The sequence below is a fragment of the Leguminivora glycinivorella genome, chromosome 1, assembly GCF_023078275.1.
Source record: "Leguminivora glycinivorella isolate SPB_JAAS2020 chromosome 1, LegGlyc_1.1, whole genome shotgun sequence".
In the NCBI taxonomy this organism is placed as follows: Eukaryota; Metazoa; Arthropoda; class Insecta; order Lepidoptera; family Tortricidae; genus Leguminivora; species Leguminivora glycinivorella.
In genome coordinates, this window is record NC_062971.1 from 736,557 (window position 1) to 761,203 (window position 24,647).

The 24,647-nt window shown below is 38.7% G+C and overlaps 3 protein-coding genes across 3 annotated transcripts; 1 reads left to right on the forward strand and 2 right to left on the reverse strand.

The window, feature by feature from the left end:
* Window positions 1–3,347: 3,347 nt before the first annotated feature.
* On the forward strand, window positions 3,348–9,359 carry LOC125240838. Its single transcript, XM_048149010.1, has 8 exons — window positions 3,348–3,511; window positions 4,015–4,366; window positions 5,219–5,350; window positions 6,281–6,387; window positions 6,729–6,890; window positions 7,411–7,616; window positions 8,293–8,404; window positions 9,029–9,359. The coding sequence occupies exons 1-8, from the start codon at window positions 3,434–3,436 to the stop codon at window positions 9,140–9,142; spliced, it is 1,263 nt and encodes a 420-aa protein (XP_048004967.1). The 5' UTR covers window positions 3,348–3,433; the 3' UTR covers window positions 9,143–9,359.
* A 788-nt stretch (window positions 9,360–10,147) lies between these two features.
* LOC125232979 (lipase 3-like) lies at window positions 10,148–14,591 on the reverse strand. Its single transcript, XM_048138844.1, is given in 6 exon segments — window positions 10,148–10,631; window positions 11,326–11,387; window positions 11,390–11,492; window positions 12,254–12,403; window positions 13,684–13,898; window positions 14,546–14,591. Coding segments are annotated over 6 exon segments (987 nt in total). The 3' UTR covers window positions 10,148–10,220.
* A 4,039-nt stretch (window positions 14,592–18,630) lies between these two features.
* LOC125232990 lies at window positions 18,631–23,976 on the reverse strand. Its single transcript, XM_048138855.1, has 3 exons — window positions 23,488–23,976; window positions 22,053–23,399; window positions 18,631–18,729 (listed from the first exon to the last, which is right to left on the reverse strand). Exons 2-3 carry the CDS (start codon window positions 22,677–22,679, stop codon window positions 18,631–18,633), a joined length of 726 nt encoding a protein of 241 aa, XP_047994812.1. The 5' UTR covers window positions 22,680–23,399; window positions 23,488–23,976.
* Between the last annotated feature and the right edge of the window lie 671 nt (window positions 23,977–24,647).

Below are 24,647 nucleotides of genomic sequence, written 5' to 3' on the forward strand. Positions count from 1 at the left end.
TATTATTATACTGCGACGAGATGTAGGTAATTTAAAAAAAACACTATGGTATTCAGGGTACGTACCCACAACGTATGCACAAACGCTCACGATAATATCTATTTCGTAGCTATATATTTTTTTCGTAGCTATAGCTATAGCTTTATCGCTCTTGCGTATTGCACCAGACTGCATTTTTGTCGGCGTCTGGCGTCGACGATTGCCATTCAGCTACGCCGCCAGTAAACTTTAACAGTAGACTATACTAACATTTAGTGCGACAATAACAGGTGCGTTTCGCTAGCGAATGAGCGTTAGCGTTTGGTGACAGGTACTTAAAGCATTGACTATAATATTTCTAGGATTGAACTCATAATTAAGATTATTCTTACTTAACAGGTTAAAGACTAAATAACAATCTTCTGTTTTAAAATTATCAAAAATATGCATCAACATAGTAGGTAGTCTTGACTACAGTTACTATTATTTATTAGTTGGTCACAGTTTGTATACGCGTCTTAACTTGCGTTTATAAATTGGTACTTAACTCTTAGTTATTCTTAGAACTTCTTTCTACTTTATACTTAAAATTACTGTCGTATTAATATAGTCTACTGTTCACAGTTGCTGATTAAAGTTTACGTGATTACCATTAGTGTTTTTATATTTACTTAAACTACGAAAGCGTTTCCCTGCTAGAATTAAATACTGAATGCGTAACTTATTGAGAGTTGAGACAGCGGCGAGTACTAAAATAATAACTTTCCAAAATACTAGATAGTTTTTAAGCAAATGTTGTTTCTTTATTGCAAAACTGGATATAAAATAGTCTTGTTCTTTGTCTCTGCTAAATATTTAGATAAATATACACTGTAACACTAATGTGGCTATTCTATGCCATATTAACTACGTTTTGATACATTTTTCAAGTTTCTCAATTGTAAACTAAGCTAAAAACAGTTGCCATTTGTACCATTCCGGTTACATTTACGCCCCGAATTTGTATAAAAATCATCTAAGACCGTCATTTACGACCCTATCAACTCTAATTGTTCAAAAAAATCGTGGGTGTAAAGGACGTCCATAGCATTTTGACGTGTCCTTTACAACCATCTAACTTCTAAACCGTTTAGTTTATCACTACGGTTGCTACACTAGGTGAAGGATACTAAAAATCTACATATTTTTCTATATACGTCACAAATATAGGTCAAAAAACAAAAAAGATATAAACATTTTTCTAAAAAAAAAGTTGTTTTTTGCTTCTCCTGAAAACCTGCATTTTGTCCTTTACGCCAATTGAACCCAAAGGTATCGATATCTGTGCTCATCACACAAATAAATGCCCTTACCGGGATTCGAACCCAGGACCGCGGCTCAGCAGGCAGGGTCACTACCGACTGAGCCAGACCGGTCGTCGGTATGTTGAGAAACGTCGTCATTGGCAAAATCTACCTCGGAAAAAAGACCGAGGAGTGAAAGCCTACTATGCTCCTCGCGCTGCCCCTTGCGCTGCCGCGATGTTGTCCTCTCCGGCCGCACACTGCCCTACTCGCACGATTAATCGCACTAATATAAGTTGTTGCCGGCCCGACGACTCGCGCCAAAAAACCGACAAAATAGGGAGCGGTGGACATGACGAGGAGCATGACGAGCGGCATGGCGAGTAGCGCGGCCACACTATTTATGCCTCAGCCTACTTCCCTCGCTACTTCCCACGCCGCTCGTCGAGTGTGTAGCTGAGGTAAAACGTAGGTCCCTCCGTAATACATCCTACTTCCTAAGTACGTCCTACTGTTTTCGTTACACAACCGGGATCCGAACCCAGGATTGTGGTTTAGCAGACAGGGTCACTAGACCAGACCGGTGTCGTAGTCTATGGTAACAGTAGATCTATGGACATCGTATCTTTACGATAGGCGACCAAGAGCTTAGCTATTTAAACGGGCCAAATGTGAAGGCCAGACATGACACGTATGATATTTACACTTATCTGTATTGACTTTATAAAAACGCCCAATGACGCAACAGCAAATGTTCTCATCGTCAATTTGGGCTGGGAGTCTGGGGCTTTGGTCTGGGGCCTGTGTGGAAACGCGTTGCATGCGTAATAAATGGACGCGATTGGGACATTATCCAATGCGTAATAAATGGACGCGATTGGGACATTATCCAATTTGGACCCCTGGCAGCACGTATTAACATAACCCTCCTGTAGGGAGTGTATGCTAACAGGACAAGACAGGACAATACAGTACTCGCGCACAAAGGGTTCCGTAGCAGCAAATAAAGGTAAACTTATTATGTTGGATCAAAGTCAGTTAAAAACTCAAAAAAAAACCTTTTCAAACCAAAAATCGTTGAAAGCCTTAGGTACCTGAAATGTTATAAAAATAGAGGGGGGGGAGTCTACGACTTTGAGTCACAAAATCTAGAGTTGGTCTTTTCCAGGACCATAGAAGATATCTAAATTTAAAAGTCAATTCTTTTTTTTTTACTATTTAGTGTCATTGTAGCGGTTCATACACACTCCCATACATCACCAATGAAATTAATAATAGACAGACGGACAGACGGACAAAAATGGGAATGTCCTACAGCTGTAATTGCCATAATGCATAAGGGACTAGAGACCAAAGAGTAGTATCTACTTAATATTATAACCTAACCTAACCACAAAATGAAAATTTTGAAAAAACCCCCGACCGCGACCTAGTGGACCGATTTTCATGAAACATGGCTAAGAACTCAGCTTTCAGACAAAAAAAAACTAAATCAAAATCGGTTCATCCGTTCGAGAGCTACGATGCCACAGACAGACAGACAAACAGACAGACAGACAGACAGACAGACAGACAGACAGACAGACATACACACAGACAGACACGTCAAACTTATAACACCCCTTCGTTTTTGCGTCGGGGGTTAAAAAGAGGAAAGTGTGTCCGACTTTCACGGTAAAATGGAGCGACAAATTGTTGTGATTTTGTAAGTAGAGATAGTTGAAGGGATGGAGAGTGACATAGACTACTTTTAGTCTCTTCCTAACCCCTCACTTCCCTAAAACGGGGTGTGGAAATTTGTAAGGAGTATTCCGCAATATTCAAAAAGGCGAAAGAAGCCGCGGGCAAAAGCTAGTAATATATATGAGACTAGAGGTCTTAAATAAATGTAAACAAAATCTACCCTCAAAAGGCTCCTATCCTAATACTAATAGAGGATAGATGAAAACATCACACAACCAAAATAATAAAAAGACAGGTTGTTAAAAAAGTAACTGATCCATTTGTTTTTGTATTGGGTTGGTTTTTCGGACAATTTAATTCAATGTATTTATTTATTTCAGCCATAAAAGTCCATACTTTTCATATTTAAATTATCCCAAATCATGGTCACCATAAGAGCAGCTACAGTGCAACCTTCAATCTGTGCTCAGTAGACAGACACAGCCGATATGGGTGACGTTACTTTGGAATTCCTTCAGGAGCTGCTTAAGGACGATTATCCTGATGTCACTATTCAGGATTTTGAGGTAATTTTACATAATAAATATTTGATAATTTTATTTTACATATAAATATTTACATAAAAAATATTCATCTTTCTTTCTTCTTTCATTTGTTTACCCTCGCAAGGATGATAAATTTTGTTTTTGAATTTGGAGTTTTTCCCTCTGCCAACAAATTGTTCTGCAGTTTGGCAGAAGAATAAATTGAATGTTATCAAAATTTATTTTGAGAATAAACATTTTTTTTTCTATAAGGGACCCGGTCCTTGTGTTCCAAGTTTAGCAATCTAAGAATTTAACTGTGGGGTCTGTAGGTAAAAAAAGATTATTGTCTTGAACGCTTCAGTGAGTACAAGTCCTCATTTTACTTTAATGTTACTACCAGTAGTATCTCGCATAATATCTGCACTGCTCCATCCCTTTATAATTACTAAATTTAGCTATTGCGGCCGAAAGAAATCTATTGGTTAAGTATGTAGATTTGGTGAATTATTTTTTCTAACGGTGTCTATTCTTACTATTCTTAGGGCGCCCCAGGTACTAAACGCGGAGACAACTACACATCAATGGTATTTCGCATCCAACTGAAAGGCATCCAGCAGGATGTCTCCGGCGAGACAGTCCCTTGGTCCGGCTCCATTATCTACAAGTGTCTGCCCGACAGCATTGAGAGAAGAAAAACCTTCAAAAGCGAAGAGTTGTTCTGCAATGAAGTGGCCTTTTACAACAAGATCTGGCCAGCTTTGGATAACTTTCAACGGCAGCGAAATATCAAGAGTCCCTTTAAGGCGATACCGAAGTGCTATCTAGCGCAGGACGATCTGGTAATTTTAAAGGATTTGAAGCAGCAGGGGTTTGTGATGCCAGACAGAAGACAAGGTATGTTAATATTTCCACATATCCTTCTCTTGCACTTTACCTTTAAATCTAAGATTTGTGGTATTGTTTGGGATGTTTAATCCTTAGAACACAAACACGATCATTGGCGTCATAAATGTTGTCGGAATATACGAATGTTGTCTGATCTCAATCCCCGACAATCAGTTGGTCTCTTGAATGTCAAAGAGTTTGTCAATGGAAATAGTTATTTGTTTTACAAGGGGGCACAAAGTAGTTGTTTAACCGCACGTGCCAATATTGATACCTGAGCAAGCGAAAGATTCCAATATTGAACCGCGAGCGTAGCGAGTGGTTCAAAAAGTGGAATTTTGAGCGTTGCGAGGGTATCAAGGCACGAAGGTTAAACAAACTTTGCCACCGAGTGAAACACAAAATTTTTCATCACACCAACACGAACAAAATACTGACTATAAAACATCAATATAAATCAAATCCAGCAATTTATTCAATATTTATGATTCAAAATCATCATTTATAGGTAAAATCTAGCAGCCAGATTAAGACATCGAGTTAAAATTTGTATGAAATTACTTTGCCCCCTTGTGGATAAAATGCAATTTTGCTATCTGTTTTCGAATAGCAAAGAAAGCCTTTACCAGTTGGTGAGGTGAAAATTATTTTACACTACTTCGCAAAGCACCTAATACATTTCTCGTCAAGTCGAAACTTCAAAGGGCCATATGTTCTGAAAAACGTCTTTCGATACATGTGCGAATAGGGAATTCGTAACTCGTGTGGATATAAAACATCCTAAGTCGTGTTCTAATTTATCACCACTGTTTAGAATTTCGTCGTTACCGCACTTGTATCGTAATGTGCTATTGTTTCTAGGACTTACTATCGAGCAGTGCTATTTTGTGCTCAAGAACCTATCACAGTTCCACGCTCTGTCACTGGCGATGAAGCATTACAACCCAGAAGCTTTCTACGATCTAATTGACGTACACGACGGCATCACTGAAGGTAACTCCATATAGCCCTAACTTTTGCCCGTGATTTTGTCTGTATGGAAAAAATATAGAATAATAGATTTTGAGCATCATCATGCTTACGTTTAATATAACAAGCGCTGCCTCAGCTACGAGTAGTTGCCTTACTTTTGGGGTAGAAGTGATATATTTTTACAAGCTTTTATTCAACTTGCCTTAAAAACATATATTAAAATTAAAGGAAAAATGGAAAAATTCACACCTCCGGCAGGACTCGAACCTGCGACCTCTGGCCTTGCCGGGGCCATAAAAAAAAAAATAAACAAAATTTTTCCTTAAAAAAACTGATTGACATCGATGTTCACTTAGGTACTCCAAACGATGAGTGTCCTACAAAGGCGCGATTTTTGACATTCTTTCTACTTCCGATCCGATACCTAGGAATCCTAGGATTAAACAATGACTGGAGAAAATCGTGGACTTGTTAGTTACATAATATGTTAGTTTGGGTCAAAACGTAGACGCTAAATTTGACCCACTTCCCGGTTTCCGATTGATCTGACCAAATTTTGCACACGTATGTAAATCACGTGATAATGCAATGTCATGGAGCTGATCTGGTGATGGAACAGAAAGATGGTCAAAGGAACTCTGTAATGAAACGTCGTATCCCCATCGAGTAAGGGGTTTTTAGAAACGTCTCGGAGAGCAGTAGATGACTGTTGAAAGAAAGGTACAGTTGGCGATAAAAGCTTGTGCCAAAAATGATTTTTTTGTAAGAAAACTTATTTACGCTCTTAATAAATGATTTCCGGGAACTGAAACTAAAACTGTTCTATGTCCTCACTTATTCAGTAGCTAAAACTTAGCAACTGACAGAGGATATCATGTACCTGTGCTTTTCGTATCTATTTTTTAGGACATTTCATATTCTTCCCTACTCATCTTTGTTGTGTTGCGTCAGTATTGTTTTCAGGGGACAACGAAGAGTATTACAAGTCCTACTACAGAGAAGCGATGCACAACGCTTTAGACATGGTCGAAGAAGGGCTGGCAGACTCTGAAGACAAGGTACCGTGTCAAAAGGGCACGTAACTTAGAAAAACTCAAAAGATTAGAGAATTTGTTTGTATTACAAATTTGGTTGTAGGTACTTTTGTATTAGTACAAATTTGGTTGTATATTTGACTTTTTTTAACACTACGTCGGTGGCAAACGGGCATACGGTCCGCCTGATGGAAAGCGGTCACCGTAACCTATGGACGCCTGGAACTCAAGGGGTGTCACGTGAGCGTTGCCGAACTTGTACACTCCTTTTTTGAAGAACCCCATAAGTACTGTAGTTCATCGGGAATAGATAGATAATAGATAGAAAAACAAAGAAGTTAGTTAAGCGTTTTTTCTGTCCCCAGGAAAAATATCTGTCGAAATTTCGTGAATTCTGCAGTGAGGATACCTTCTTCCAAATGATGGTTTCCTTGGTGACGCCACGGGAGCCATTAGCTGTAATCAACCATGGGGATTGTTGGACCAACAACTTCTTATTCCGATACGTGGATGGTGATATAGCTGAGGTAATCTATGAATTACATTCCAACATTTTTTAATTAATTTGTTCGTATCGTTGTCAAAGTCCCACAAGATGATCTTCTCTATAATGGTGGTATGGATCTGTCCGTCGGATCTGCCTGACAGATGTGTCTGGCGGACACATCCGACCATGATGAACCACAGATTTGTCTGCCGGGTATCTGATGTGATGCTCTCCAGCAACCCCACTTTACGTTTTAGTACCTACGTTTAAAAATGATTTAGTACGTTTAATAAGCATTATAAGTCGCAAGGGTCTTATAAGTTTGACGTGTCTGTCTGTCTGTTTGTCTGTCTGTCTGTCTGTCTGTGTGTGTGTGTGTGTGTCTGTCTGTGGCATCGTAGCTTCCGTACGGATGAACTGATTTAGATTTAGTTTTTTTTGTTTGAGAGCTGAATTTGTCGGGAGTGTTCTTAGCCATGTTTCTTGAAAATCGGTCCACTATTTCGGGGGTTTTTCAAAATTTTAATTATGTGGTTAGGTTATGGTCTTATATTTTCTAGATGGTCACAGTAGACTTCCAACTAGTCCGATACTCGTCTCCGACCGTGGATTTAGCCTACCTTCTCTACCTCTGCTTGTCAAGAGAGCAAAGGACGGAGCATCTGCCGTCTCTCCTAGAGTATTATACCGAGGAGCTGCATAAGAGATTGGTAGAGCTGAGCGATGATGGGGCGGCGTTTATGGATAAAAAGACGCTAAATGAAATGTGAGTATTCTTTTTTATTAATGTTAGCTTTTTTTGTAACATTATTTGTATGAGTCATAGAGTCAGCCCACGATATGTTTACAACTATTTTAGCCCTGATAGCCCTGCCTCTGTAAGGGTTAAGTAAATATAATCATTTCATCGAATTTTGACGTTTAAAATAACAGTTGCACCTGTAAGGCTGTCAAAATTCTTGCAAACTTATCGTGGACTGACTCTACATCTCGTAAGTTTCCATCAAATGTTGGCAACTTTTTTTTGTAACGTTGGGCAAATGCATTTACGCATGCGATCCGCTCCAGAGGACCAGGGGCGATGACGGACTAACCAGTGTAGGACTACCGTCTAAAACCACCAACGAATTCCGTTCCGTCTCCGCCTTGGGTGGAGTGTCGCAGGGCCACGTACTCACCGGCGGGCGGCCTGCTGGCCGCATGCAGTTGTTGGCAACCTAGTCAACCTACCTCCAACCATTCTGGTGTTTAGGCGACTTGTCTGCCTCCAATGTCATAAAAAGCATTTTTAAACATTTTTATTTTAAACATAGGTATACATCACAATCAATTGTGAACCACAATCAAAAGGGAATTGTGTTTGTAAAGAGAAAAGTAATTATAATATCATCCATTTTTCTGCTAACAAGGGCAATTAATATGATTGTTTCACTTTCGCAAAGGTTCCAAGAAGAGTTTCACCGTAGCGGTAAATTTGGCCTCGGAGTGGCTCTGGACATGTACCCGATCATGACTTGCAACAGTAATGAGGCGCCTAATGTCTACCAGGCTAAGGTAAGATAAAGCTCATATTACCTCATAATGGTAAGGTAACATTCCACAAATTTCGTAACGATAGCAAAAGTAACAAAATTTTGTTTATTTAATGGCAATAGTAACGCGAAGCCAAATCTATACCAGGCAATCTCTGTAGGTAAGTTTTACACGCTTGAAATGAAATGAAATAAAAATGATTTATTGTCAGATCAGACCAAAGGAAAAAATATAAAATATGTCAAAAATAATATAATCGAGTAGGGGTTTTTAAAAACGTCTCGGAGAGCAGTAGATGATTGTTGAAAGAAAGGTAGGTACAGTCGGCGATATTGTGCCAAAAATGGAATTTTTGCAAAATGTGTTTTATCTCATCACGGTGTGGTAACAGAATGACTTTACACAAGAAAATTTCGCGTTGTCTTTGACGCAGAAAGCGAATGCTGGAGCTTTTCTCTTTAGGTCCAACCATAATTAATGATGAATCTAATATTTACTACATAAAATTGAACCTACTGTATAGGCAATATAATTGATTATTTTTAGTGTTTTGTTACAAAACTGAAGGAAATGAAATAAACTACTAATTATTATAATATTGTTCCGTGATGGGAAAGACATTATAATATAAGTTTTTCTTTCTAGGATAGTGAAGTTGTACCTACTAATGAATCGACCCCAGTATCCACGTTGAATGCGGCGTGCAGGAAGAAAATGACGGATTTAGTCAGAGAACTCGTTGATGGGGGAGTACTATAATAGTTAGTACTGTTAGTAGTTTTAAGTTTAAGTAATTTTTTTTGTGCACAAATTGGGCCTTCAATCAATTAGAACCTTCACGGATTCTGATAATAGTGAATAGGTAAATAAATAATAAATAAATATTTAGGACATTTTACACAAATTGACTGAGTCCCACGGTAAGCTCAAGAAGGCTTGTGTTGCGGGTACTCAGACAAGGATATATATAATATACAAATACCTATAATATACACATCACAGAAAACATCCGTTACTCAGGAACAAATATCTGCGTTCATAACACAAATAAATGCCCTGACCGGGATTCGAACCCGGGACCGCGGCGTAGCAGGCAGGGTCACTACGCGCTAGGCCAGACCGGTCGTCGGTGTTTACGATTTGTATGGTAAATACGCGTGGCATTCAAAAGAAGAAAGTGTATTATGTAGTAATAAAAGGATATAAATAGCACATCCTTCAGAATTTTTTACTTAAACCACATCTCGGACACTGGCGATCAAATATATGAAAGAGGCGCGTTCCAAGTTCCAAACACACATTTTAAGCTCGTGTAGGTGAACGCATACCATGCTTGTATGAGTGAGATATGACAGGTGAACTGTTCGGTTTTTGACAGGCGGTAACTGTTAGGTAACCGAAAGGGGGTGGGCGGAGCGGGTGGACATACTGTACAATAGTACTCTTTATTATACAGATTATACTGTGCTTAAACTGTAGATTGAAGAAATGAGTTGACAAATACAGTACAAAATGTATGTACTCATAATTGTATGGTATATAATTTAACGATTTCTGTACAATTTTTGTAGGTACCGATATAAAGATATGAACACAATTTGAAAAATATAAGACCCCTCGGGCCTGAAGGTCAAACCCCATTTTAAAGCATTGCACAACATACCTAAAAAAATTAACTTATAATTTAGAATAAGTCTCGCTGGTAGTTTATGATCAATAAAATTACCAATTGAAAAAAAAAACAGGTGTTTAATTACTCGTACATGTAGGTATCTTAAGTTTCATCTTTGGCTTGGATTACAATATGAGATTTACACGCAAAGCACCACTAAAACCTCTAAAAAGGATGGAAAACAAATAAGGATTCATCTTCCATCCTTCTCATATCGGCGATCATCTGATCGTAAACAAGCTTCTTGGCGTCGATCCCCCAAATGAAATCTAGATGACTGAAGCTGCTCATCGGTATACTAGTCTTCGCTTTAAGATTCCCGAGTTCCTTCGACAGTCTCTCCACATCATTAACATGTGCTAAAGGATCTGATAAAGAATATCGTAGGAAAACTGGGGCTTTGACGTGGGATAGGTCGTATAGCGGTGGGTCCCAGGTTCCGTAGATCTTGTAGTTCCAGATACCGAGATGGTCGAAGCGTCGGAAGGAGGCGCTGTGCATGACTTGCCCGTAGTGGGCGAACTGGCGGATGGACGCGCCGGCTGGACTGTGGGCTACGATCACTGGGAGCATGGTCTGAAAAAGAATCTTAGTTTAACGTCTTGTCTGTGCTAACAAACGTCATGACCTCATGATCGAATTGTTATTCATTCTTTTGCATTTTGTGATGACGTTTTCCTTCTCTTTAAACAACCGAGGGTAGAAACCAAGACTGTTACCCTCATGCCAGTTACCAGTTCTTATGCTATAAATAGTCAGGCATTATTTGTGAGCAAATACTTGTTTCCAGGATTAAAATATCGTGCGAGCTTTTGTGAAAGGTGTGCCTCAAATGTATGAGAATTTTGATATGATATGGTTTTAATGATATTTTTGAGTTACAATAGCACTAGACCCTACTCATAGTGTTGTGTTCCTGCCGGTGAGTAAGGCTGCCAGAGCTCAACGAAGGTGCGGTGTGCTGGCGGCGGAAGGACCTACGGAACTAACTTGTTCCGTCTATTGTCCTTTGAGTCGTCGGCAGCCCGAACCCTCTTGAAACTTAATAACGCTCCTTTTTGCTGTGTACTTAATTAACGCACAGGTACAGGTACAGACACGCGTATAGGTTTCTAATGGGTTGGCAACGCGCATGTGACACCCCTTGATTTGCAGGCGTCCATAGGCTACGGTGACCGCTTTCCATCAGGCGGACCGTATGGTTGTTTGCCACCGACGTAGTATAAAAAAAAACATCCGACTTTTCTAAACCAAAAATAATTAGGAATACATACCCTGTTGAACTCAGCGAATTCCATCCTCCAATGAGGAAAACAATATTAGTGCAGACCTCTGAAATAAAGCAGTGTCACTGCACAGCTTCTCGCCAGCCCACCGCATGACTCTGGAGTTTGAGATCGGCAGCATTTCTCCCACGCCGATCACTTTAGTAAGTTTCTGGAACGAAGAATGACAGAGTTCAGACAGTGCAGTGGCAATCACGAAACGACTCGCTTCAGCTGGCCTAGCCGAAATGTGAATCTAGCTAGACGCCGATCGAACTGCAGTCTGGCACTGTCGCCCTAATATATAAGCGTCAGCCCTGACCATTTGGTAATGGATAAAGCTACGTACAGTCAACCAATTGGAATTTGAAACCCTATTAGCCACTCATGTCAAAACGACAAGCAGTAAGAGATTTCTTACAATCTTATTTATAACGTCACTATGACATAGTTCTACAGTGGCCTAGAGTTCCAATTGGTTGACTGTATTTATTGTATAGCCTACACGAATATCTTAGCACATTATGCGTAGACAAGTTGCAAACTGCAGCTGATATACAGTTGTGCTCTTCCGTATTGATGCTGTGACAGAGCCAGTTTCATTTCGTTCGTCTAGGAGCGTGGATAGCCTACTAAGGGTGCCTTTCCACGCTACATTGCTATGGATGCGTCTGATGTCCACCAATTAGCTTAGTCAAACTCTTTTCCACTAGCGCTATGCTTTGTGGAACAATGAACATGATTGGTGGATATCAAATACATCCACATAGCGCATCTTTACTGGAAAGGCACTTTAAGCATTGACTGACCTCAATAACGAACGAGTAGAAAAAACTGCCATCGCTTTGATGAAAACATTATTTTGTGGTTGTAGTTTGGCCAAAGTGAACACATAATAGCGGTGCACACCTACGTTTTATATCAAAACATTACCTCAATGACGGTAGAAAAGGGCGCAATAGACTTGACAATAGGACAGGTATTGTGCGTCAAGTAAGCTACGGGCGCCATCGCGTTCATTGAAATGATTTTCTGGTTGTATTCTGGCCGAAGTGAACACATGACGAAGAACGAGGTAGTGCCCTGGAAGGTAAAACATTTTTTTTGATACAGCTAAGGGTTTTCTCAAACCTATCGATGCGGAATTGGTTGATCAAAAAATTCTTCTTCTTTTCTATTCTAACTAAATAGACGGATAAAGTCTAAGAAAAAAACGTACCTCAAAGCCATAGAGAAAAACCGGCCAAGAGCGTGTCGGGCCACGCTCAGTGTAGGGTTCCGTAGTTTTCCGTATTTTTCTCAAAAACTACTGAACCTATCAAGTTCAAAATAATTTTCCTAGAAAGTCTTTATAAAGTTCTACTTTTGTGATTTTTTTCATATTTTTTAAACATATGGTTCAAAAGTTAGAGGGGGGGACGCACTTTTTTTTCCTTTAGGAGCGATTATTTCCGAAAATATTAACATTATCAAAAAACGATCTTAGTAAACCCTTATTAATTTTTAAATACCTATCCAACAATATATCACACGTTGGGGTTGGAATGAAAAAAATATCAGCCCCCACTTTACATGTAGGGGGGGTACCCTAATAAAACATTTTTTTCCATTTTTTATTTTTGCACTTTGTTGGCGTGATTGATATACATATTGGTACCAAATTTCAGCTTTCTAGTGCTAACGGTTACTGAGATTATCCGCGGACGGACGGACGGACGGACGGACGGACGGACGGACAGACGGACAGACAGACATGGCGAAACTATAAGGGTTCCTAGTTGACTACGGAACCCTAAAAAGGTACGGTGGCCTAGATGGCGTTACACCTTTGGGGAACGCTGGGCTAGATGGCGCTAATATTAATATTTGACATTTTAATACATAAGTATCAAGCTAAGAATATGGCCATTGGCATGGACATTGTCAAAACTGAGGTTCAAAACAGTTGTGCTTAATACTGTCCCCTGCGGCATTAAACTATCGTTCGATATGACGTTCAAACCTACAAGAAATTAGCGTACCAAGACCGGCCACCACCTTTGCTATTTTCTGCTTTATTTATTATTTTATTTATTTATTGTATTACAATTGTATTGTGTTGCAATGTCACAGTTTTGTTTTCTTTCAATCCCTTATTTGCCAAGAGTGGCACTGAAACGAGTAGTTTCATGTGCTCTGTCTACCTCTTCATGGGATACAGACGTGATTGTATGTATGTATGTATGTTATTGTATAAAACATCTTACACAAAAACTTAAATATAAATGCATGTCCCCCGAAACTGTTTCACTTCTTTGTCATAAAATCGAAGGAACCAACAGACGACATACAATCGAGCTCGCCCAAAAGGTGCCTATGAATACCTGCGAATGCCCAATATAATGCAGCCTCTTCTTCTCCGCCTTCTCCAATGCGTGGTCTATCATGGCCGGCACATCTATGTTCCCGATCTCGTCCCACGAGAAGTTCCAGAACTCTGCTCCAGCGTCAGGATTCAGTTTGACGTGCTGGCGGGAGTAGCGGTTTCCGCGGGCGTTGCCGAGCCACACGTCGAAACCTTCCTCGGCTAAGATGTAGGCTGGAACACATTTTCGTTTATCTATATCAATAAATGTGGGAACATCATGCACTACCGACGTGGCACATCATTACGCGACGCAAGTATGGCTATCTGGTCGAGCTGTCTGTTTGAGTCTGGTCTGTTCAATAATCTATAAGGTGCCGTTCCACCAGAGACGCGTTACGCGGATGTGTCTTGTTATTACGTGTTGCAAACGGTGTGAGCAATAAAACGAAGGAATAAGGACATAAAGTATAATAAAGAAGTAAACTAGTTGCTAAAATAAACTTAAGACTAATACGTAAACTAAGGTTTGTTGAGCGCCAAGAGGGATTTAAACTCAAAGTCTGGGAACCCTGCTGATCCTGCCCTCGGCTAGCGTAACTATAAGGGTGCACTTCTATCTCTAATTGTCCATCGGATCTTAAAGGGCATGTCCACAAGCTAAAACAAATGGGGTTTTTTTGAGCTAACATTCAAGAAATCTGAATTAAAATGTATACATGAACTACGCTTATACACTAGGACTTACCCCTTATCGATCTTGTAAATTACACTTCAAAAACAAAGTAATATTTCCTTAATTGCACTTTAAATACATTTCTCTGCACAAATTACATTTTTGATTTGTATTTTTCCATGGCGGGTACAAGTTTAATTGTAACAACCGCACACCTTGAAATGCGATCTGGAATGACTCGCTATTTGCATGTCGTTACTATTTTAAAAGCGGAATAACGCCCTAAAAATAAAGGAAAAAGTATTGCCATTCGCCAGGATTTGAACCGACGATCATCTGCGCTGTAGACCAACAGTTGACCGCGGAGCCACGGTGACATTAAGAACCTGCGCGAAATAGTTCGATCGCTATCGGTCAGTTTGACGCTGACGTCACTACTACGCCACAAGGCAGTGACTGACTTGCGCTCGCGCACGCTATAACCTAAACCCAATTGCTCAAGTTATAATGCTCATTTTTATATGGCCCGCCGTATCGTATTATAACCTGAGAAATCAACATGACATATTCCCCCTTCCTCAATTAAAAAAAAAAATGTACCTATCATTTTTTTTTTTATTCTCGAACTAACGGTTTCATGTCCTTCACGTGCCAGATACCCACGCATTTGCCATAAACATTGTTCAAACGAAATACTGTGTCAGAAAGCTTATGTACTATGATTGCCTTCTCGAACTTTGGAGCTAACTTGGCCATAAATTTATTAGGTGCACTGGACAACAATTTTGTTCTCTTCAACACCATGTCTCCCACCTTAAAACTGCATGGTTTGCGGTTCCTATCATAGCACTTCCGGCTTTGCTCATGGGCTACTCGTAACCTCTGTTGCACCAACGTATATATGTCATGCCTCTGTTCTTGCTCCTTTAAATAATCTGTAACGTTTATCGCGAACTCATTGTCCAGACCTTGTAACAAAGGTAGTGAGTTAGGTCTATCAACATTGGGAACAGATGTCTCTCTGCCTAGGAATAGGTATGAAGGTGAATAGCCTGTTGTCTCATGTACCGACGCTCTTATAGCATGTCCAATTTTTGATAAATTGTCATCCCACATGCTGTGTTTTCCTGGCTTGACGTACATCGAGATCATGGTACCTATTACTCTGTTCACCCTTTCCGTGGGGTTGCTCTGAGGGTGATAATTAGGAGTAAACCACAATTTACTGTTGTACCTATCTGCTAACTCCCTAAAAAGTTGCGAACAAAATTGCCGCCCATTATCACATATTATTGCCTTTGGTGCCCCATATAACAAAAACTGATTTTCTACTATGTCACATATCTTTTCAGCTTTACCTGTTCTTAAGGGAAATAGCAGTACAAACTTACTGAACCAGCAAGTTATTACCAGCAACATAGTATTACCCGTTTTACTTCTTGGAAAAGGTCCCATCAAATCTAATGAGATTATTTGCCAAGGACGCGTCACTTCTCTATGACCCCCCATGTACCCTAGTGGACCCTGTTGTGAAACCTTATGCTTAGCACAACAATCACATTTTCCGATGTATTGCTTCACATCTCTCAATAGGTTCGGCCAGAAATACTTTTGCTTTATCCTAAGATACGTTTTCCGAATTCCTAGGTGACCCGCTGTTACGTCATCATGGCACTCCTTCAAAACCTTGATTCGCAATGGCTCTGGTACATACAATTTCCAAATCTCCTCAGCGTTAGGAAATGATTTTAATATTACCCTTTTATATAGTAAACCATTCAAAACTCTCCACTCTGGTGATACATTATCCTGTAACTCCTTTTCTTTAGACCTATACCACTCATCTTTGTGACGTTCTAAGATTTCCAAGGTATCTATCTCCTCCTTAACATCACAACTATCTGTACCCCTGGACAATGCATCGGGAACTACATTGCTCTTACCAGGTCTATGGATAATGTCATAACTGAACTGCTGCAACTTCATGGCCCACCTTGCCAACCTGCCATGTGGATCTTTCATTTTATGGAGCCATTGCAACGCGCTATGATCGGTGACGACCGTGAAATGTACCCCATCTATGTAATGTCTAAATTTTTCGATTGCATAGACAATACTTAAAAGTTCCCTCTCCGATGTGGAATATCTTTTTTCTCGGTCATTTAACTTCCTACTCAAATAAGCAATAGGCTGATCCACCTCCCCGTCTTTCTGACACAACACCGCGCCAATACCATTATTGGATGCATCGCACTGAATAAAAAATTGTTTGGTGTAATCGGGACAAGTCACTACCGGTGCAGAGGTAAGGAGCGTTTTAAGTCTAACAAATGCCTCCTCTGCCTCTTTAGACCATACTAATTTCTTCCTTTTACCTTTTGTCAGGTCATGAAGTGGAGCTGCAATTACCGCGAAATCTTTTACAAATCTTCGGTACCAACTAGCTAGTCCTATAAATCTTTTCAATTCCGTGAAATTTCGCGGTCTAGGGAAATTGATAATTGCAGCCACCTTTTCAGGGTCTGTCCTAAGTCCATCTTTGTCAATTAGGTAACCTAAGTAACGCATCCCCGAACGAGCAAATTTACATTTGTCCACGTTTACTGTCAAATTTGCCTTTTTAAGAGTTTCAATGACCTTTTTTATGAGCTCTATATGTTCTTCAAACGACGCGGAACAAATTACTATATCGTCTAAGTACGCCCAAACCTTATCTTCATTGGAATGAAACAGGATGTCCATGAGTCTCTGCTGCGTTTGCGACGCATTAACCAATCCAAATGGCATTACTTTAAAATGAAATAATCCCCGCCCCCCTACCGCGAACGCTGTCTTTTCCTTACTTTTGTCATCCAGGGGAATTTGCCAAAACGCAGACTTTAGATCGATGGTGCTTAAATACTTGGCATTGCGTAAGTTGTCAAGAATGTTTGTGACCCGTGGCAAAGGATAAGTATCTCGTTTTGTTACCCTATTGAGTTGTCTGCTGTCCAAGCAAAGCCTATTTTCACCGTTAGGTTTTTTTACTATCAACACCGGTGAACACCATGAGCTATACGAAGGCTCCACAACATCCTCCGCCAGCATCTTATCCAACTCCTTTTCTATTTGAGCTTTAATGACTGGTGAGAAATTATATTGTTTTTGATGAATAGCCTTATTGTCGCCTGTATCAATATTGTGCTTTAAAATTGTTGTGCGACCCAAACCCCTACCAATTTCATTTTCCATCCCTTGTATCACAAGCTCTAATTTTCCTTTCTGTTCCACACTCAAATCATCTCTAGAAATAATGACTGGAGTATTTGCTGTGGTGTCCCCTAAGCACATGATTTCACTTGTTTCCCCTCTGAACTTCAACTCTATCCCAAACTCATCAAAAAAATCTTTTCCCAATATCAGTGGCTGGCCTAACGCTGGCATTACCATGATTGACATGACCCTAAATTGATCATCAAATAGTATAGGGACATCGAAAATTTCTGAGATACTATGCTTAGTTTTATCCGCTGTGGCTATTAACTTTGGTACAACCTTATAGCTTTTAAGCCCCATTGATGCCAACGTATTTGCCAAACCTCTGTCCATAACGGTCCGCATGGCTCCATTGTCCAACATCCCCACAAAATCCTTGTGTAAAATCCTTAACTTAACATAAGACCTGTTGTCCCCTTCTTTGTTTATCACCACCGGACATAGCTTATCATCTGTATGCGAAAAATAACTTTTAATTACCCCGAGCCAATCCAGCCACTCTGAAGTTTTATTTTGTTGGGGAAAGTCTACGGGGCAGATTTCTGACTTCCCCCCACCGCGTTTCCCTTACATGTGCAATCTTTCGTCGTTGTTCCAAACCGACCGCACTTAAAGCAGAATAATCTTTGTCTCGGTAGCTTACAATTCCGGAATAAGTGTCCACTCTCTCTACAGTTCCAGCACCTACTAGTGACCGCCATCGGTTTACTGTTCAATTCAGCAACTTCTTCCATCTCCATAATTTCCTTCCCGTTCCCCTCTTTGTTATTCACTTTATATGCTAAATCCGGTTCTAATATGTTCTTAACGCTCTTCGGTTCTACAAAACTGTCACAACTAATTTTTGTTCTCTCCACAATCCTTAGAACATTGCTCAGATCTGACACTGAAGAAAATTCATCCCTACACACGGCCCGCTGATAATATGGTTGGATGTTCCTTAACAATATGCTAAGCTTTTCACGCTCCGGTAACTTTTTTGGTAGCCTATTGAACATATTTTGCATGATAGAAATGTAAATCACCACCGTCTCATCACTCCCCTGCGTCCTGGCTCTTATTTCCGCTAACAACTCTTCCTGATAGAACGGCTTCTGAAATGATCTCTTCAGTAAAAGTACCAGTTCTTCCCAACTGTGGACAAATTCCTTATTAGCCCTATACCAAATCAAGGCATCTGCTTCAAAAAGGTCTATAGCATAACGCCATAAATCTTGGTCTGTAGCGTTCCTGGCATCCCTAAGCTCTGATACGCGTTCTAAAAACGCATCAATGCTCATATTAGATCCCGAAAACTTAAGCCCCCATTGATATAACGGTACTAGCTTCCGCTTTGGATACTCTTCATCAATAGTAGAAGAACGCAACAATCTAGACCTTCCAGCGGTTAATTAATTTTGACATGTCTTGAGCAAGGCTGTTATAAGAGTAAAAGCAGTAAGCACATCATTTACAAATACTCTATAAGAGTAAAAACTTTATAATAGCCACCGGTGTTACTTAAGATTCGCCATTTTATATATCTTTAGGGTTCCTTCTCACAATTAGTGAAATCCCGAACCTTACCATCTAGTTAAATATTTGTAACGGATACCAGTTAAAAAATCATAACGTTATCGTTAGAGAGCAGATTTCAGGTAGCGATTTAAATATTAATATGAATATGACTCGCATACAATATTTATTATTTTTTCTACACACGAAAAAATGTATGGGAACATAAAAGTAAAACCCTTTTTGGATGCTTTTGTGAATATTGGGCAAAAATTATAATGATAATAAATAAAATAAAATAAAATATTTATTTATACTTATATCTTTAATATTTCTTGTGCGCATTGCACAGTAAAAACTTCTATTATGGCTCAAAGAATATAAAAATGAAAATAATTCGCTTCTTATATATATTTAAATTGAAAGTCCATTATTTAGAATAAAATACTTTAATTTATAAAATAAAAAATAACATTAATTTAATCTAATTATTCAGTGAAGTTTGTGGTGTGCGATGTAGGTAATAATAATAGATTATAAACCACATGACATGTATTTAAAAAATTGCACTAGTCATATCCATATTAATATTTAAATCGCTACCTGAAATCCGCTGTCTAGTTATCATGTACTTGGCGCAAACCTTTGAAATTGCATTTTTGTTCGAAAGACCGTTCTTTTTAAACCGGTATTTTGGGGAACGCTTTGATAAAGGTTTGGTTCGATTAACCGGCATAGAACAAAATAAAACCGTGTAGTCCGCAGCATGTCAGGTAATACTGATATTTTCAATATTTCATTAGGAAGTTATACCTAGAATTTTCAATTTAAAACAAACTTGTGCTTCGGAATATTTAATCTTCTGGTGCCTTATTTTATTACTTCCTATTGATTTATTGTAAATGCTGAGTCAAATACTCTATTTGATATTTATTATTATGGTTATTGTTACAGAATCTGTGGATGAGATACATAGTCAGCCGTTTTTAGTGACGTGAAGATGACAAACTCTTCTCCTTCTCTTAGTAAGTAAGTGCTATTGAAAACCACAGACGATTTCAGTACCGCCATCACAATGGACTTTGTGTCGATAACTATAAACAGCCTAGCCTAAGACTTCAAATAAATATTTTTTTTTTATTACAGATGAACTACAAAACGGCACATATTCTGATGGAGAAAATCAGTCACAATCATTACTTACACCCAAAAATAAGCCAGGAGTGGTGGATCAAAAAACATGCAAAATGGAAGAGGACGCAGGAAATAGTTTAGGTTGTAAGAAAATCACACCAAGCAAAGATGGCGCTGATAATTCAAAACAAGAAAACGAAAATCAATATATATTATCTTTTGTGAATTTGATGAAGACCTCGATAAAAGAACCTACTTATTATTTTGGAAATTTACTGATAGGTTAATTACAATTTCTACCACCGTGTAGGCGCTCTGAAGAATATATTAATATTTTGAAGTATGTAGACTCATTGAAACAGCAACATCGTGAGCAATAGAACTGAAAATATTAATCTTATAAAGTTACTTGTATCGGTTTGGTTTCGTTGCACATAAATAAATATCTTAAAAACAGTGAGTTTGTCTTTATTTGTCCTCAATTTTAATCTGTCTTAGTCACAAAAGGACTACATATAAAATCGGTTTCTTCTTAAAATAGCCGAACATTGTATTCACTTATTCAGATCGTCCAACATTCACAATGATAACCCGCAATAAAAGATTTTTTTTTTATTTCAGACCAAAGTCCATAAAGTAAGGAATACACTTTTGGAACTTATTCTAATAAAGTTAATCTTAAAAATTAATATTAGTAAGTACTGATGGATAAAAAAACTGAGTGCCTTGGTAATAGTCTCTTATACGCTCAGTTATGTATAATTGGCCACCTCCGAGTGCATGCTAGTCTGGTATAACCGGTGGACACTCTATTTAATAATGTAAACATTGTAAAACATGGAAACAATGGACCAGTTACATTTGCCCTCCAGTCGAGATCTGCCCCGCGGCCTCGCTGTATATACCTTAACATTTTTCACCGCAGAGCTACAGACACCTTAAATAAGAACAAAAAATATAATTATTAAGCTAAATCCAAACTCAATTCATCATTTAACGATATACCTGTATTACTGTCACTGCTGCTTGCCTGCATATTCTTATAATTATTCCATAATGGCATCCTCTACGGAACCACTAATCGATAAGTTGGGATCAGATCAGAAAAACTTTTAATACGACACTTTCAAGAATAATGCCTTTATAATTATTGTATAAGAGAAAATGTATTGCTTTAATTCTTTAAAACACTTTATAAAATGCTATAATTTGTTTGCTGGATAGACGTTTTATTATATGCTCCTATGAGGCATAAAGCATCATAGTTATCTTATGCATTACTTTTATAAGAATAATTGGCCATAACAAAAGCTTTTATAGTCCTTTGAATATTATACAGCGAAAAGGCATTTTAAATGGCTTCTATAAGAATACATATTTTTAAACCCTTATTGCAGTCATATAAATTGGACTTATTAACGTGTACATGGCCAAGTTATAAGAGTAAATGTACTATTGGCCAAATCCTCTTATAATGAGCTACTATAAGAGTAAATATTTTTTAACCCTTATTGCAGTCATATAAATTGGACTTATTAACGTGTACATGGCCAAGTTATAAGAGTAAATGTACTATTGGCCAAATCCTCTTATAATGAGCTACTATAAGAGTAAATATTTTGAAACCCTTATTGCAGTCATATAAATTTGACTTATTAACGTGTACATGGCCAAATTATAAGAGTAAATGTACTATTAGGCCAAATTCTCTTATAATGAGCCGCTATAAGGAACTCTGGCATAATGAATGCTATTTTAAAACTACTATGAGTGTTTAGCCCTTATAGATTGATTTTATAAGGATATTTTGTTTGTTGGGCAGTATCTACATGTTCATTCCTATGACCAATACCAAAGTAAACACTTTTATTCGAAGCACTATTATCCTCCAGCTTCACAGCGTTCCCACTCTCTGGTATAGACCCTGCGTCTGGCTCCGTAGAGCGCCCTGCAATATTCAGCTTTTCCACTATTTTGACCCCCAAATCACCTAACGACTGTTGCAAAACAGCCTCATCATCTGCCGTTAAATGCTCATCCTCACAGCCGTCGTCCTGACCCTCTAATTTTTCTAACAGAACCTGACATTGCTGCTCCAACGCATCCTTCCGAACCCCTTCGTCGTCCTCCAATTCTACAATCAAACTCACTCTATTCTGTACATGGTACAATCTAGACACCAATCTTTTGAACAATGCTTTGTCTGGCTTCCCTACTAACTCACTAATGTAGCTAGACAAAATACCTAGCTTCTTTGTACAAATATCCAATTCTGACTTAACAGATCTGACACTATTAACTGGTGCCTTAACCTCGTGCCCCGGAGCATCCGACGACTCCACGATCAACAATTCCTTCAAAACCCTTTTTAAAACCGGCACCGTACTTTGTAAAATAACCCCCCGACATTCTAGCTCATATTCCAGTTCGTCTTTCAAAAGATAGTTCGGATCCATCTTGCAAGATAAATCTACCAAAATTTATGTAAGTACTAATCTTTAACCAACACACAATAATAATAACACACTACCAACACAAAAGAAAATTAACAACGGATGTCTGATATTTTTATCCACGTTAACTGTAACCATAAAAGCTACCAAAAAAAACAATTACCAAATATATTACTATATCACAAAAAAATATCACCAAATTATTAGCACAAAAAAAACAGAAAAACTTAGTTACCTACATAAAATAAATCAGAACTTAAAAATTAACACACCCTTTATAAACAATTAAATCAAACAAAGCGTGAATATAACTAAAACACAGCGAAATAACACTAGTACTGCATAAACCAAAACCTAAGTAATGAAATTTAATACCTTACACCTCCAAACAAAATGTTCGTTACACTATTCAAACTTGCCAGTCATCCGCCGTTACCCGTATTTGCAACACCGTAAGTTTAAAACGTTGGGCGCTATTTATTACGTGTTGCAAACGGTGTGAGCAATAAAACGAAGGAATAAGGACATAAAGTATAATAAAGAAGTAAACTAGTTGCTAAAATAAACTTAAGACTAATACGTAAACTAAGGTTTGTTGAGCGCCAAGAGGGATTTAAACTCAAAGTCTGGGAACCCTGCTGATCCTGCCCTCGGCTAGCGTAACTATAAGGGTGCACTTCTATCTCTAATTGTCCATCGGATCTTAAAGGGCATGTCCACAAGCTAAAACAAATGGGGTTTTTTTGAGCTAACATTCAAGAAATCTGAATTAAAATGTATACATGAACTACGCTTATATACTAGGACTTACCCCTTATCGATCTTGTAAATTACACTTCAAAAACAAAGTAATATTTCCTTAATTGCACTTTAAATACATTTCTCTGCACAAATTACATTTTTGATTTGTATTTTTCCATGGCGGGTACAAGTTTAATTGTAACAACCGCACACCTTGAAATGCGATCTGGAATGACTCGCTATTTGCATGTCGTTACTATTTTAAAAGCGGAATAACGCCCTAAAAATAAAGGAAAAAGTATTGCCATTCGCCAGGATTTGAACCGACGATCATCTGCGCTGTAGACCAACAGTTGACCGCGGAGCCACGGTGACATTAAGAACCTGCGCGAAATAGTTCGATCGCTATCGGTCAGTTTGACGCTGACGTCACTACTACGCCACAAGGCAGTGACTGACTTGCGCTCGCGCACGCTATAACCTAAACCCAATTGCTCAAGTTATAATGCTCATTTTTATATGGCCCGCCGTATCGTATTATAACCTGAGAAATCAACATGACAACCTATACAGTATCAGTTTTAACTTTGTAAGCAAGCAGAATCATTTAACTTTTTGTAGGCTATGGAAACAGCAAAGTCTCAAAAGAAAACCAGGGAAGACATTTTTGAAGCCAAAAGAAAAGCTAGCCGAATACGTCATGAAAAACCAGTTTTTCCTTCCCGTGGCTGCAATCCATTTTTCTTTTACGACCGGATCATGTGGGAAACTACAAGAAAGAGTGTTTTTAAACGTTATACTTATGTTGTATATGATAAGCTCGGTTCTGTTTCGTATCCTTAACATGTGTCGCCATCTAGTTCAAAAATGAATAGTACCTACATCGAGCCAAAGAATTCTCAGCCTTAACAACACAACTGCTCCACACGAGATGGCGCGCGTTCCGCCACAAAAACTCAAATAGTATATTTTTCTATTCGTTTTAGCCTTGACCTGTGTCGCCATCTAGTGTTTGCAATAAATAGTACTTACATCGACCGAAAGAATTCTGTCTTAACAGTACAACTACTGCACACGAGATGGCGCGCGAAGAAAAACGCATGAAAACTCGAAAATTCGCGTTTTCCGGGACCTAAGGATAAGTTAGATCGATTTTTCACCCCAAAAACCTCCACATAACAAATTTCAGCGAAATCGTTAGAGCGGTTTCCGAGATCGTCAGTTTAAATA